The sequence below is a fragment of the Stegostoma tigrinum genome, chromosome 2 (genome assembly GCF_030684315.1).
Source record: "Stegostoma tigrinum isolate sSteTig4 chromosome 2, sSteTig4.hap1, whole genome shotgun sequence".
In the NCBI taxonomy this organism is placed as follows: Eukaryota; Metazoa; Chordata; class Chondrichthyes; order Orectolobiformes; family Stegostomatidae; genus Stegostoma; species Stegostoma tigrinum.
This window is the reverse complement of record NC_081355.1, coordinates 101,694,699-101,711,428: the sequence shown is the minus strand read 5'-3', so window position 1 is coordinate 101,711,428 and position 16,730 is coordinate 101,694,699. Positions and strand designations below refer to the sequence as shown.

Sequence of the window (16,730 nt, the reverse complement as noted above, 5' to 3'; positions counted from 1 at the left end):
GATTTCAGTCTAAACAAAGCTGATTTCTCCTTTCTGATAGCTGCAAGAAACATGAACATCTTCGCTGTTGTTATGAGTACACATGGCATAAATCTGATAGTAATTGAGCAGAAGGGGGACACTGAGATTATAGAATTATTCAGAGATCTTAAAGTTAATGAACTGAGCACGAGCTTCCTGATTAAAACCTCAAGGCATGCTGACGAGACTGAAGAGTTGTTTAACCAATGATAGTGCTATGCTCTACCTATGCTTTGTCTACCTTGATCCTGCAACAGACAGTAGCATTTGGACATTTTCATTTTCTACCTCTGTCGTGTACATAACATTCTCCTCAATGAAACTATGTTGCATAAGTTGTGAGATATAACTGGTCTAGATATTCCATGCATTTACTTGCATTTCTAGCAGGATGCTTCACATACAGTAAATTACCTTCTGAAGTGCAGTCAAAGATCTTAGGTGGCTAAATGTGGCTACTGTGTTGCGTACAGTAAAATATCAACTTGCAAATTAATAGAATGGTCAATTAATCTCAGGGTTTATTGTTCTGAAGTACTTAACCTCTCTCTCCCATGGAATGTGTCATAATAGAATATTTGTGCAGCCTTGGCTTAATGATATGGGTTGAAAGATTGCACATCAACAATGCAGCATTTTTATTTCAGTAAAGCATTTATCAGCTTGGCAGAGTATCTCTGAATGCCACCTGTAGGTGGTGCAAAATTGACGTCATTCTCAAACAATGAGAAGCAGCTAGCTGCCTATCTAAAGATGATGTTGCTGTATGTAAAATGAAAGACTTTGTACAACAAAAGTAAAGTTATTTGATTTTGAAACTAGTTTCTCTTTATAGCATCCCTCTGCTTCTCCATCTTAGCACCCTCCCCTCTCATTTACATCCTTTGCAGCCACCCACTCTTCCTCCAGCTGTCCTGGGCAAAATGGAAGTTAGCTCCTGCTGCAGACCTCCCCAGCTCCCAGCCTTTCTCCCTGCTTCCGCAAGGGTTCCAGCTCTGCTTCCCTTTTTTCAGCAGCGTATGCACTGATGATGGTGTTGTTGTTCATGGAATGAAGTGATGTAATCGGAGCATGTGCAGACACTTCCTGTGGCCTGTCCTGTCGTTGCAGATTACAGCTTATGTCAGTTCTCAAATCCTAAAGTAGGACTTTATCTCTCAGCTTTCACATCCAGGAGCAAGTGTCTGAACAACTGAACAAAGCTGATGTTTAACTCAGAGGAATTGATACACCAAATAGTTATCACTGAGGCAAACCGCATTTATCCATATTAAAAAGAAACTGAACAATAGGGCCAATGCATAACAATCAGGATGTAAAGGCTGCTGGTGTCATTGCATTGACTAATGTGTCTGACATAAAGCGTTTCTTTCATAGGTGCCGTGCATACGAGGACTGTTGTGGTACGAAATGCTGTATGCGAGCATTCTCTATTCAACGATTATGGTATTTTTGGTGAGTTTTAAGCATGCTTTTGTAATGCATGTTAAATAATGAGTTGATGTTCTTTTGGGGAAAAGAATAAATCTATATCAATTCTTTCATATCTTCATTTGTACACAATTATCATGGTACAAGATGTAAATGAATGTTTGCTCATACATTTTTGCATATATTGCCTTTGTTAATGTATTCTCTGACATCTATAACTTGAATGTTCATACAATAGCTGCAGAGTTAGACTTTCTGACTGATTTACACATTTTTCTTTTGGGAAGTATGCAAGTTGAATGAGAGCTCTTGAGTGAAGGTGAGAAACCGAAACAAGGAATATACGAGAAGGAGTAGGCTATTTGACCTATCAAGCCTGCCCCACCTTTCGATATAATTATAATTATGGCTCATTCTCTATCTCAGCACTAATACTCCTGCTCTCTCCCCATATCCCTTGCTGCCATTGGTGTCTACAAGGCCTATCTATTACTTTTTTAAATATATTCAGTGACTTTGCCTCTACAGCCTTCTGTGATCGAGAATTTCATAAGTTCACCACCCCCTCAGAGAAGAAATGTCTCTTCATTTCAGTCTTGGATGAGTCACCCTGTATCCTGAGAATGTGATCCCTTGCACTGGACCCACCCCAACCACGGGGAGCATCATCCCTGCATTCAGTCTGTCCAGTCCTATCAGAATTTTATACGTTTCGATTGGATCTCCTCTCATCCTTCTAAAGTTCAGTGAATAAAAGTGCAGTCAACCCAATCCCTCCACAACTCTGCCATCCCAGAAATCAAATCAGGTGAACCTTTCCTGCACTCTTTCTGTGATAAATACATATTTCTCTTGGGCATGGATATCAAGACAGCACACAGTACTCCAGGTGTGGCCTCATCAAGGCCCTAGGTAGCTGCAGTAATACACCTCCTGTAACTGTCCTTGCAATAAAGATCAACATACCTTTAGACTTCCTAACTGCTTGATAGACCTACGTTCCTGCTTTCAGTGACCAGTGCACAAGAACACCTGGGTCATTTTGTACGTCAACATTCCCCAATCAATGATATCAGTGTGTAGAGCTGGATGAACACAGCAGGCCAAGCAGCATCAGAGGAGCAGAAAAACTGACATTTTGAGTCTGGACCCTTCTTCAGAAATGGGGGAGGGGAACGGGATTCCAAAATACATAGGGAGAAAGGGGGAGGCAGATAGAAGATGGATAAAGGAGAAGATAGGTGGAGAGGAGACAGACAGGTCAAAAAGGCAGGGGTGGAGCCAGTAAAAGTGAGTGTAGGTGGGGAGTTAGAGGGGGCAATAAGTCAGTCCAGGGAGGACGGACAGGTCAAGGGGGCAGGATGAGGCTGATAGGTAGGAGATGGGGCTAGGGCTTGTGGAGGAGGGGATAGGTGGGAGGAGGGACAAGTTGGGCTGGTTTTGGGATGTGGTCAGGGGAGAGGAGATTTTAAAGCTTGTGAAGTCCACATTGATACCATTGGGCTGCTGGGTTCCCAAATGAAATATGAGGTGCTGTTCCTGCAACCTTCGGGTGGCATGGTTGTGACACTGCAGGAGGCCCAGGATGGACATGTCATCTAAGGAGTGGGAGGAGTTGAAATGATTCATGACTGGGAGGTGCAGTTGTTTGTGGCGAACCGAGCGTAGGTGTTCCACAAAGTGGTCCTTAAGCCTCTGCTTGGTTTCCCCGATGTAGAGGAGGCCACATCGGGAACAGCGGATACAGCATACCACGTTAGCAGATGTGTAGATGATCATCTGTTTGATGTGGAAGGTCTTCTTAGGGCCTGGGATGGGAGTGAGGGAGGAGGTGTTGGGGCAGGTGTAGCACTTTCTGCGGTTGCAGGAAAAGTGCCAGGGGTGGTGGGACTGGTGGGGAGTGTGGATTGGATGAGGGAGTCATGGAGAGAGTCGTCCCTCTGGAAGGCAGATAAGGGTGGAGAGGGAAAAATGTCTTTGGTAGTGGGGTCGGATTGCAGATGGTGGAAATGTTGGATGATGATGTGTTGGATCCAGAGGTTGATGGGGTGGTACGTGAGGATGAGGAGGACTCTGTTTTGGTTGTTATTGTGGGGAGGGGGTGTGAGGGATGAGTTGCGGGAAATGCGGGAGGCGTGGTCGAGGGCATTTCGACCACCATGGGGGGAAAGTTGCGGTCCTTGGAAAAACGAGGACATCTGGGATGTCTGGGAGTGGAATGCCTCATCCCCAGAGCAGATGTGGCGGAGACAAAGGAATTGGGAATTGGGGATGGCATTTTTGCAGGAAGGTGGGTGGGAGAAGGTGTATTCTAGGTAGCTGTAGGAGTCAGTAGACTTGAAATGGATATCGGTTTCCAGATGGTTCTCAGAGATGGAAACAGAGAGGTCCAGGAAGGAGAGAGAGGCGTTAGAGATGGTCCAGGTGAACTTAAGGTTGGGGTGGAAGGTGTTGGTGAAGTGGATGAACTGTTCGAGCTTCTCTTGGGAGCACGAGGCGGCACCGATACAGTCATCGATGTAAAGGAGGAAGAGGTCGGGGATTTGCCAGTGTAGGTATGGAAGAGGGATTGTTTCAAGTAACCTACAAAGAGGCAGGCATAGCTTGGGCCCATGCGGGTACCCATGGCCACCCCCTTTGTCTGTAGGAAGTGGGAGGAATTGAAAGAGAAGTTAAGGACGAGTATGAGTTCAGCTAAGCAAATGAGGGTGTCAGTGGAGCGGGACTGGTCAGGCCTCTGGCACAGGAAGAAGCGGAGGGTCTTTAGGCCATCCGCATGGGGAATGCAAGTGTAATCGAGACTGGATGTCCATGGTAAAGATGAGGTGTTGGGGACCAGGGAATCGGAGGCTTTGGAGGGTGTGGATGGTGTCACAGACATAGGTGGGGAATTCATGGACCAAGGGGGAGAAAATGGAGTTGGGATAAGTGGGGGTAAGTTCAGTGGGGCAGTAGCAGGTGGAAACAATGGGTCAATCAGGGCAATCAGATTTGTGGATTTTGGGAAGGAGATAGAATCGGGCTGTGCAGGGTTGGAGAATGATGAGGTTGGAAGCCGTGGGTGGAAGGTCACCTGAAGTGATGAGGTTGTGGATGGTTTGGGAGATGATGTTTTGGTGGTCAAGGTTGGGGTCATGATCATAGGGCCGATAGGAGGAGGTGTCAGAGAGCTGGCGTCTGGCCTTGGTGATGTAGAGGTCAGTGTGCCAAACTACAATTGTGCATTTCCCAATCAATCATCTTTTAAATAATACTCTGCCTTTCTGTTCATCCTACTGAAGTGATTCCTTCACACTTAGCACATGCAGAACATTGTTCCTTTGTGCCTACACACTCGTTCATCTTGTCTAAATCACTGAAACTTTACATTCTCCCAGCACTCTCGATCCCACCTAGTTTCATGTTTTTGAGAAACTTGGAAATGTTAAATGATTGTGTTATCCAAAATGTTGATATATATTGTGTATGGCTGGGACCCAAAACATTGATAAAGTTAGATATTTTAGACTTTATATATTAGAATAACTAAAAATGAAAGTGTGAAACCATAAGACGAGAAGAAATAGGAAAAGGAGTAGGTTGTTCAGCCCCTTGAGTTTGCTGCACCATTCAGTAGGTTCATGGCTTAGGAAATTCGGTGCGTCCATGAAGGACCCTCACCAACATTTACAGATGCACCATAGAAAGCTTACTTTCCGGGTGCATAACAGCTTGGTACAGCAACTACTCACCCCAGGATCGTAAGAAGCAACAAAAGATTATGTGCACAGCCCAGACGATCAGGGAAGCGAACCTTCCATCCATGGACTCCATTTTACATTTTCCATTGCTGTGGAAAGGCTGTTAACATCATCAAAATCCCCTCCCACCCTGGTAATGCTCTTCTAAAATCTCTTCCATCAAGAAGAAGATACAAAAGCTTGAATACGCACCAACAGGTTCAAGAACAGCTTCTTCCCTGCTGATGTTAGACTAATGAATGAACTCTGCTAACTTCAAATAATGTTCTTGTTAATGCTGATCTTGCTTTGTGAACCTCCTGTGCAATGTAACCTGTATGCCTCACTCTGTCCAAGCACCCAATGATCTATATATCCTTGCTTTCTATGATCTGCCTGTACTGCTTACAAACAAAACCTTTCACTGTACTTAGGTACATGTGACAATAAAATCAGTCAATCATAATTGATACAAAATTGCTCACATCCACTTTCCTGCCTTTTCCTTGTAACCTCGATTCCCTTACTAATCAAAAACATAATCAAGGGCTCGGCCCCTCAGACCTCTCTGCAGCAAGGAGTACCAAGAACACTTAAACATCTGAGATATGAAATGCGATCGTAGTCTTAAATTTGACACCCTTTTATTCTAAGACAATGCTGTCTAGTCCTGCACTCTCCCATGAGGGGAAACATCCCCTCAGTATTTACCTCGTCAAGCCCTTAAGAATCCTATATGTTTCAATAAGATGTGCTGCTCCCTTTTTTCTGCTCATGAAAATTAATAGGAAAATAAGGTTGTCTTTTCCGGCAAGAGTCCTTATTGGTAATGTGATTTGGTTTAGAATCCTTAGTGCAATCCTAATTTCATCTCCTGCCTCCATACTAAGTTTACCTTCATTGTGGCTGAATTGCCTTTCCCTTCCTATTTTCCTTTTGTACCTATTACCTTAAAGTCATTTCACTGATGCTTAGATACATTCGCCCTTCCACATTAGCTTGAAGGATAGTGTGTAGATATTACAACAGTTTTTAATGAACTTTCCACAATGACCTCACTGTTCTTTTTTGAATACTATTGACGATTGTGCGAAATGACTTAAATAACTAACAGTTTCTGCTTATAGATTAGTAAAAATGATGCAGGTAACTGGGCTTGATTTGTTTTTAAAAAAGCTGATTCATAGGAAGAGTGGGAGCCACTTTAATTTGGAAGCTTTGCACAAGAAAGGAATCTGAAATCATTTTCTCTGTGTAGTGTCATTTCACAAAATGAGCAAGAGGAGAGAAACATGTACTCCTGGTTCAGGAGGAGTCGAGGCCTAGGCTAAACTGTGTTGAGAGATGACAAGATATATATTCAGGATGGACCAAAAGCACATGTCATGAGATTAATGCAATCATCACTTCTTGACATTCAATGGAAGTAAATTTGCAGAAACCTCCGCTACCATTTAGATGTTACCATCGACCAGAATCTGAACTGGACCACCCATGTAAATACTGTGGCTGCAAGAACAGGTCAGAGGCTGAGAATTCTGCAGTGTGTAATTCACCTTCTGACTTCTCAAAGCCTGCCAACCATTTACTAAGCATAAGAATGTGGTGGAATTTCTGTGCCTGTCTATGCAAGTGCAGGTACAACAACTGTCAAAAAAAAAAGACCATCCAGGACAAAAACTCATTTCTTTGGTGTCCCATGTAATATTAACAACATTCTCTCTTTCTACACTGAAGCACAATAACAGCACTGTGTAATTATTCTCCACAAAGTTTGATAACTTTGATATCAATCTGGTTTAAGCAGGCCACGTTGTAGTTTCTGCATGCTTAGCCTTGAAGACTGTTGTCCTTGTTCACCTAATTACTGATGCTAACTATAAATGTTTTTAAACAACCTGTTCAAAAGTTTACAAGACACTTCTGGGGCAGGTGAGACTTGAACCTGGACTTTCTGGCTTATAAATAAGGACACTCAGTGCATCACAATAGCATATAACTGTGATAACACAGTGCAGCACTGGATGAGCACAGCGGGCCAGGCAGTATCAGAGGAGCAGAAAAGTTGACGTTTGAGGTCGGGACCCTTCTTCAGAAAATCTGAATTTTCTGAAGAATGCTGCCGACCCGAAACATTAACTTTCCTGCTCCTTTAATGCTGCCTGGCCTGCTGTGTTCCTCCAGCTCCACAATGTTATCTCTGACTTCAGCATCTGCAGTTGTTACTATCTCTGAGCATATAATTGTACCATTGTTGCATTTGAAAAATCTATTGGCATCCATTCCAGTGAAAGTGGCCTTTGTAACACCTACGTTATATTCTGATCTGTATGATACCAGGTCAAAGCAAATTGGTACATATTGCAACCATTAAGCATGACACGAGCTGGTAATATCATGGAGTCATTGTACAAAAAGCTAGTGGGCCAGTTGTGTCAATATCAGCTCTTTGAAAAAGTTGTGCAAAATCTTTTTCTCCATATCCCTGCAGATTCTTTCTTGTAATTCAAAATACAGAATAGCAAAGCAAATACAATAACACAACTAAGCCTAACTTCCTCTTTTTTTTTTCTACGGTGGCAACTATTTCCTAAACTTATTGTCATATTCTTGATCAGAAATAATTGGGGTAAAAAAGCAAGGGTGATAATATTGCTTACGTAGAACATTACAGCACAGTACAGGCCCTTCGGCCCTCGATGTTGTGCCGACCTGTCATACCAATTTCAAGCCCATCTAACCTACCCTATTCCATGTACGTCCATATGCTTGTCCAATGACAACTTAAATGTACTTAAAGTTGGCGAAACTACTACTGTTGCAGGCAAAGCATTCCATTCCCTTACTACTATCTGAGTAAAGAAACTACCTCTGACATCTGTCCTATATCTTTCACCCCTCAATTTAAAGCTATGCCCCCTCATGCTCGCCGTCACCATCCTAGGAAAAAGGCTCTCCCTATCCACCCTATCTAACCCTCTGATTATTTTATATGTTTCAATTAAATCACCTCTCCACCTTCTTCTCTCTAACGAAAACAGCCTCAAGTCCCTCAGCCTTTCCTCGTAAGACCTTGCCTCCATACCAGGCAACATTCTAGTAAACCTCCTCTGCACCCTTTCCAAAGCTTCCACATCCTTCTTATAATGTGGTGACCAGAACTGTACACAATACTCCAAGTGCGGCCGCACCAGAGTTTTGTACAGCTTCCCCATAACCTCTTGGTTCCGGAACTCGATCCGTCTATTAATAAAAGCTAAAACACTGTATGCCTTCTTAACAGCCCTGCCAACCTGCGTGGCAACTTTCAAGGATCTGTGTACGTGGACACCGAGATCTCTCTGCTCATCTACACTACCAAGAATCTTACCATTAGCCCTGTACTTTGCCTTCCGGTTACTCCTACCAAAGTGCATCACCTCACACTTGTCTGCATTAAACTCCATTTGCCACCTCTCAGCCCAGCTCTGCAGCTTATCTATGTCTCTCTGCAACCTACAGCATCCTTCGTCACTATCCACAACTCCACCGACCTTAGTGTCGTCTGCAAATTTTCTAACCCATCCTTCTACGCCCTCATCCAGGTTATTTATAAAAATGACAAACAGCAGTGGACCCAACACCGAGCCTTGCGGTACAGCACTAGTAACTGGTCTCCAGGATGAACATTTCCCATCAACTACCACCCTCTGTCTTCTTTCAGCAAGCCAATTTCCGATCCAAACTGCTATATCTCCCACAATTCCATTCCTCCAGATTTTGTACAATAGCCTACTGTGGGGAACCTTATCGAACGCCTTGCTGAAATCCATATACACCACATCAACCGGTTTACTCTCATCTACCTGTTTGGTCACCTTCTCAAAGAACTCAATAAGGTTTGTGAGGCACGACCTTCCCTTCACAAAACCGTGCTGACTATCCCTAATCAATTTATTCTTTTCTAGATGATTATAAATCCTATCCCTTATAATACGTATTTGGTTTCTCTGTTTTACCTTTCCTGCAGGTTTCTATTGATGATGGGTGTCTTGTTTTGTTGTGGCGCTGGTTTTTTTATCCGAAGACGACTACATCCTCCTCAGCTGACTACTGACCCTCCATTTACAGTGGGCTTCACTCGGCAACCTGTTAACACGAGTGGATTTCAGACCACAGGGAGTAAGCATGGCATCAGTTCATATGTCAGGGCTAAGTTTGTGCCCATCAAATTTTAGCATATTTTAAAATGGGGTTGTGACGTATTGTTTAAATGTTACATGATATTGCATTTAGAATGAAATGATTACCTGTTTTAAAAAAACCTTCTATTGAGCCTCCTTTGCTCAAACCATTCTGTAAGGTTCCAGTTGCAAGCTGCTGGGCTGCAAACTATGCAGTTAGTATTATTTTAACCAAAGACAACTAAAATGAATGCCAAGAAATGATATTAAACACTGCTGGTCACTATCTTCACTTTCTCCCTCAACTGGTCTCACCTTTGACAAATGTCAGGACTGCATTTTCTTGAGGGAATCCACTTAGTCTGTTCAGCCTCCTGCTCTGCCTAACTCAGCTTTCACTTTAATGTTTCTGTCCTGCTCCTCTCAACTTCACATGCCTCTGTGCAGTCTACTGCCTGATTCCTCGTCCTCCTTTTGTTTCAACTTTTCTTGACTCTACACTCCAAAGTTGATTGAACTCTCGTTGTTCTTGGGAACTCTGCACACTTTTTAAGAAGATACTGTTGTCAGCCCTTCTCAAACACACATTCAACCTTTTTACAACTGTCTTCTCATTTCCAATCTATTCATTGTCACAAAGGTATTTAAGTACATTGCTGCAGCTCAAATTCTCCCAACATTTCTGATTCAAGCCTTATCAACATGAGAGAATGTTCTGGTCGAGATTACAAATAGGTATTGTAGTAAATCTTGTTCATTTTGATCTTTCTACATCTTTGACATTGTTGACAGCTTCATTTTTCTTCGAAAGAAAATTCATTATTGGACTCCAAAAGCCAACTCTATTTCTTGCTTCACAGTTGCTGACAGACCTGCTGAGTTTTTCCAGCATTTTGTTTTAATTTCATACTTCCAGCATCTGAGGAACTTTACTTTTCTTATTCATTTTCATCTATTGTCTTCCCCTTGTGGATTTTCATGTCACTAAGTTCTCTGTCCTACTGCTCCTTTGTATTACCTACCAGAGGACCAACATGTCTGTAGCTGCAATGCTTTAACCCGCCATCGACGTTCCACCGCAATGGGAAAGGCAGCCTGGCTTTATCTTGACCTGACATTTTCAGCTCAAAAGCAAAGGTTGCTCTTTTCATTTTTGGACCATTGCTGACTCTTCTCTTGTTGTTTCTCCCCACCCAAAATGTCCATCTCCACCCTCATCACCTACCATGAAATCCACTTGGTATTCATGTCCAAAATCAATTTCATGACTGGTATTCCTATCTTTCACCCTTCACAAACTCCAAATTAATTTAGAAATATGCCAGCAATACACTCAAGAAAAATATTAATCACCACTTCCCTTATCAATATCCATTGGTGTTCTCTTCCCCTAGTGTATGTTGGTTACGGACTATTGACCAGTAAATGATCACAGAGGCCTTCTGCCTGTCAAAATCCTTGTGTTTGGTAAAAAGGTAACAATAGCTTAGAGCTGGGAACAAGGTACAGAGAAGCCATCAGATTTCCACCAGCCAGGAGCTAGCTCATTGTCTGTTCTCTATAGTAAACCACTTTAAACCTGAAGAAAACTCATCTCTGCTTCAGTTCCTGTAAACTGTGACTTATAACAGATAAGTCAGAGACCTTTTTTAGAAGTGTCAGCCTCTCTGCTTCCACTAGGGGGAAGCAATCGGAGAAGGATTACTAAAAAAAGATAACAAAGTGTGGAGCTGGATGAACACAGCAGGCCAAGCAGCATCTCAGGAGCACAAAAGCTGACGTTTCGGGCCTAGACCCTTCTTCAGAGAGGGGGATGGGGAGAGGGGGAGGCGGACTGAAGATGGAGAAAAGACCTACCTATCTTCTACCTATCTACCTACCTACCTACCTATCTTCATTTCTCTCCATCTTCGGTCCGCCTCCCTATTTATTCCAGTTCCCTCTCCCCATCCCCCTTTTCTGATGAAGGGTCTAGGCCCGAAACGTCAGCTTTTGTGCTCCTAAGATGCTGCTTGGCCTGCTGTGTTCATCCAGCCTCACATTTTATTATCTTGGATTCTCCAGCATCTGCAGTTCCCATTATCACTCAGGATTACTAAAAAGCTGTGTTCTGACTAGCACTCCAATCATCTTTGTAATCATTGTGAACAGGAACTACTGAATTGTCTTTTTCTGTTTTTTTTCTTTGCCCATAATGCATGTTTTATTTCCTATATGTAGGTGTGACAGAAAGGGGATGGAATTTATAAAGGGATTAGAGTTTTAAGTAATGGTGTTACATGCTGACAGCTTTTAAGTGTTTACATAGCTCTCGTTAAGCACAGGAACCTGGTCCATGCTTTCTTTCAACCTGGGTCTGAACATCAGGGAAATTGAGGAATCTTTGTGTACTATTTTAACTTTTGTGGTGCCCCTGTGAATAACTGGGTTTTAGTTCCAACATGTACCCCATTGAATTGAGACAAGTCTATATTGGAAAATCTTGTCACAAGAATATTTATTGGCAGCAACAGGACAGCTGCTTTATGATTCTAAAAGTAGGTTTCTTTTGAACCTTCTGTCTTTTTTGTTTTAATATGGTAATTTTTCTAAATCAAATGCTACTGGCTAGGAGTCTTTTAAAGTTATGCAGTCGGTCTTTGGTGAATCACATGCAGCTCGGTGAGAATGCTGCTAAATGTTCTTCATGAAACTGTCGATTTTGCAATAAAACGTAATTTATTACAGTGAGCTTGAGGAGTAAGTCAGTATTCTTGTAACTGTATACTTTTAAAATACTAATGCAACTATATTTAACATTCAAAGAATGCCGCAAAACTTGCAATTAAAAAAAAAGCTTTTGTAGCATTCAGTCTTTAAGACCATCATCACTTGATTTGCTTTTTTCAGAGCCAATATTGATACTTTTTGTAGCAATTTGTAAGAAAAGAGGGCTATTTGCAAGGATAGTAGGGTTCTTAATATAATTGGGAACGTAGATAGTGATTCATTTGCTGTGCAGAAAGATACTTGGTTGCATTTTTTTAAAACTTAATCTAGTTCTTAAGCTGAGTGAAATTTCATATGGATTACCTTTTTAAAGGATCAGCAGATTTCATCTGAAAATGCAATTTTGCATTGACAAAATCAGACTTGCTTGCACAAACAGATATTTTGAAGACATTTACCAATATGAAATTTAAGTATTGTGCAATTAAATTGACACAGACCTATTCACTTATCATTTTGTAGTTGGCTTAAATCCTGCTGATAATGCTTACTGATGGGCAAAAATAGCTAAAATCAGGATTGCTCAATAGAAAGTGTACATAACAGAAATTGTAATTTTTAATGTGAAAATAATGCACTTGCTGACCACTAGATGCAGATATCCTGATAGAAGAAGTCTGTAAATTTGCTAGCCAATATAAGCATGACAGTGAGGAACTGGTTTTACTTGAGGACAAGAAAAACAGGAGCCAGAAGAGGCCATTTGTTTCATCAAGCCTGCCTAGCTCTTTAACAAGATCATGGCTCATCTGCCCCAGGCCTTAACTCCTCATCCATGTCAACTTATTATAGCCCTCCACTCTCTGATATTTGAAAAATCTGTCGATTGCTTCTTTAAATAATTTGAGAGATCTTGCCTCCACAACACACTCAGAGAATTCCAGGCATTTACTATCCTTTTGGGAGAAGAAATTCCTTCACATTTTGGCTTTAAATTTGTGTCTACTCATTCTGTAACTGTGTCCACTAGTTTCCGTCCTAGTGGAAACACCTCAACATCTACCCTCTCAAGCCCCTTCAGGATCTTGTATATTTCATTGAGACATGTAAGAAACTTTTGTTTCATTCTTCCAAATGCCAGTAAATACAGGCCTGACTTCATAGGTCAGTCCTTCATCCCAGGAATCAGCCTAGTGAATCTCTTTTGAGCACCAGCATCATATTTTTCTTAAATATAGGAAGGAAAATCATGCACAGTACCTCAGGTTTGGCCTCACCAAACCCCTTTACATTATAACAAGATTTCCTTATTTTTGAATTCCTACAAGGGTAAAAATTCTATTTGCTGCCTGAATTACTCGCTGCACCTGCTAACTTTAACTTGCACCAATTGCAACTAGTGCTTCAAGTGACCTTTCCTTTTTATGCCTATATAGGTGTACATGCCACTAATAATTACTGATGATGTCCTATCCTTTGTAATGCAATTCCCAGTCCCCCTCAAGCATGACCTATACCATGACCTTATGTTCTACACTGGGTGTCTTGACCTGTTCCGTTTCTGCCTCTACATCTCTGTTGCATATGACCAGCTGATCCCAAACCTCTTGCCTCAGCTTTGTAAGCAGCTGCACAGATTTTCTCATAAATTGTTTACCCCTCTTCACTTGCAGGTGGTACTTCCTCAATACCAGCCACACCATCTCCTAACAGACTCATTACCTTGCCTGTCATGCGAAGTTAATCTGGTTGACCTACTAGATTTTACCCTAAATCCTATCAGGATACCAGGCAATAGTTTGGCCTGTTCCTGTGCCATTTCCTGGATAACTTTAGCTAATGGTCTCTTTGATATCCGATCAATTTGCTGTACTGTCCCAAAGCTCTGTGGGTGATTGAGGAAATTCCAGTTTTTGTTTTATTCTTAGCAATTTAGAAACGTCACAAGAAGTAGAAGTAGGAGTAAGCCATTTGTCCCCTCAAGCTTGCCAGGCTCTCGACTCCTTGATATTTCGCAATTTATCTTCAGCCTCTTTAAATACTTTGTGGTCTGAGCTCCACAGCTCTCTGGGATAGACAATTCCAAACGTTCATAATTCCAAACGTTCATAATTCCAGGAGGAGAAATTCCTTTGCATCTCAGTTTTAAATATGTGTTAAGAGACAAAAAAAACCTGCAGATGCTGAAATCCAAGATAGACAAACATGAGGCTGGAAGAACACAGCAGGCCAAGCAGCATCTAGAGGAAAGGAAATGTTTTGGGTAATGCTCTTCTTTAGGAGTGGATGTGGGAGTAGGGGGAGCTGCATATAAATTTGAGGAATAACACCTTATCTTCCGCCTACAGCCCAGAGTACCCAACACTTACTTCTGTAATTCCAAATAACCTTCCCACCCATCCTCCGGCTCCTCCCTTCCATTCCACTTACTGATTCTGACTTCCAGCTACCAACCGAATTCATCTCTCCCATTGATCAACAATACCATACCTACTACCAATGTCCACCTATCACCATTCCGTACCCCCCCTCAAAGTCTTTGTTTGCAGCTCCCTCTACCCCCACATCCAGCCCTGAAGAAGGGTAATACCCGAAACATTGATTTCACCTTTCCTCCACACGCTTGCCTGGCTTGCTATGTTCTTCCAGCCTCTTGTTTAAATATGTAACTATGTCACCTAGATAAAGATTTCACACAGGTGAAATCAACTTCTCACCGTCCACTTTAAGTCTCTTCGTCATTTTGTATATTTCAATAAGATATATCTTACATATCCTCAATATATTCTCAATCTCCCAAACTCAGTTGAATAAAGACCTAACCTGTTTATCTGTTTTCAGCAAGTCAGCCCCTTCATCTCAGGAATCAGCCTAGTAAATCTCTTTTGAACTACCTTGAATTCCAGTGTATCCTGTTTTAAAAATACAGAACCAAAAATGTACAGTATACAGTATATCAGATGCAGTTTCTCCAACACCCTGTGCTGTTGTAACAACACTACTCTATTTTTAAACTCCCCAGTACTACTAAAGGCCAAAATTCTGCGTGCTGCCTTAATCACTCATCCTGTGAAATGTGCCTCTTGAACTGAATCTCTTAATAATAGTATTCCCTATTTCAGGATTACCACTTCTAACAATATTTAAGTAACATTTGTCACTGAAAAGCCTTGTGTGGGAGAGGCTTCCACCACTCTCAGTTGGTCAATAATAATCAAACAATAAGCTTTCTCCCGTTCCTCTAACTGCTCACATAGTCCATTTGGTCAGGCTGTTTGACATGGTCATCTTGGGCTATTTTGGGCACATGCCAAGCAATTGCTGACAGTGTTTTGCTACAGCTCTTCCTATGCCATCACTAGCATTTGCTCATCCTCCTTAACGTGGCTTCCTTCAATGGTTTCCATGTCGGTGTATATTCCCATGTGGTTATGCTGAATGCAGTACCTTTTCTGCCAGATGCCCTCAGCATCTTTTACTACTCATTGTTCCTGCCATCACTTATTCCAAAATGTGTCATGTTTACTTTCTCCAGACCAATTACTGCTGCTGCCACCTGATGTTTGGGGCCTGTTGCAATTGCCTTCATAGCCGCTTCATCTATCTTAAGGTTACCTAATTGAGTGTGATCTGTTTCCTTTTGATTGTGCTTGAACCTTTATCGTTGCTGCCTCAAGTAGAAGTCTGACAGTTCCCACTAATGCCTTAATTACTGTTTCATGCTATATGTCCCCTTCCTCTGAGGTGATGTATCCCCTTCAGTTCATGATACGATATAATCTCCAAATGCTACCTGTTGTCTGTGTAAATGTTAGCCTGTTTGTACCCAACATTTCAATTTGTTCTCAAGATTCTATTACTTCCCTCCATCACACCCGAAGATATGGATTGTCAGTATCTGTCTGAGATTGTATTACCCATCTATAGATTACTTTGCTGAGTAACATTCTGTCAGAGACTTTGCTAATTCTTTATTACTAGCTATTAGAGACAAATGCTTTAACTACTAAATCAATTTAACTTAAAAGACCCTACAGCTCTTTTCCTTAAACTGTATGCAACTTGTGAATGTTTGTTATTTTTGGTATTATAGTTCTCAAAGTTATAATTGTTCCATTCCAAAGTTTATCCCATATATACTAGGCTTCTTTGCATTTTCTTTCACTTTAGCCTATATAAATATCAATTTTATATATTTAATCAAGTCATGCCATGATAGATTATTCCAATTTTTCAACACAAAATATATTTACTGTTTGAAAACCCAGAGAACTGCTGATGCTGTAAATCAGGAGCAAAAGCAAAAGTTGCTGGAAAAGTTCAGGTCTGGCAGCATCTGTGAAGGAAAAAATGGAGTTAACATTTCAGGTCCGGTGACCCTTCCTCATAAGCTCAGGAATGAATCAGATGTGTTTTTTGTATATAATTTGGGAATAAATCATTTCACCCATTTTGTGTCGAAGTATATATTTCAGAACATATACATTGATCAGCTTTAAAATGCATCATGTCAATAAACATTATTGAAGTTTGTCACTCTGAGAAGTTGAAATTCTATGACTGTTCACTTACTCTGTTAGAGTAAATTGCACTGAAGTGATCGAATTTTGAGTTTATAAATCTAACATTGGAGAGAGCACACAACTTTATTACTCATTTGCCAGCGCAGTACAGGTAGTATTTTGTA

At 41.5% G+C, this 16,730-nt stretch overlaps 1 protein-coding gene across 1 annotated transcript in view; it reads left to right on the top strand.

Moving 5' to 3' along the window:
• vopp1b (VOPP1 WW domain binding protein b) overlaps positions 1-16,730 on the top strand; it is a 71,862-nt gene that overhangs the window by 41,485 nt on the left and 13,647 nt on the right. The window contains exons 3-4 of the mRNA XM_048551577.2: positions 1,399-1,476; positions 9,181-9,332. Coding sequence (XP_048407534.1) covers positions 1,399-1,476; positions 9,181-9,332 — 230 coding nt within the window. The remainder of the gene's footprint in view (positions 1-1,398; positions 1,477-9,180; positions 9,333-16,730) is intronic.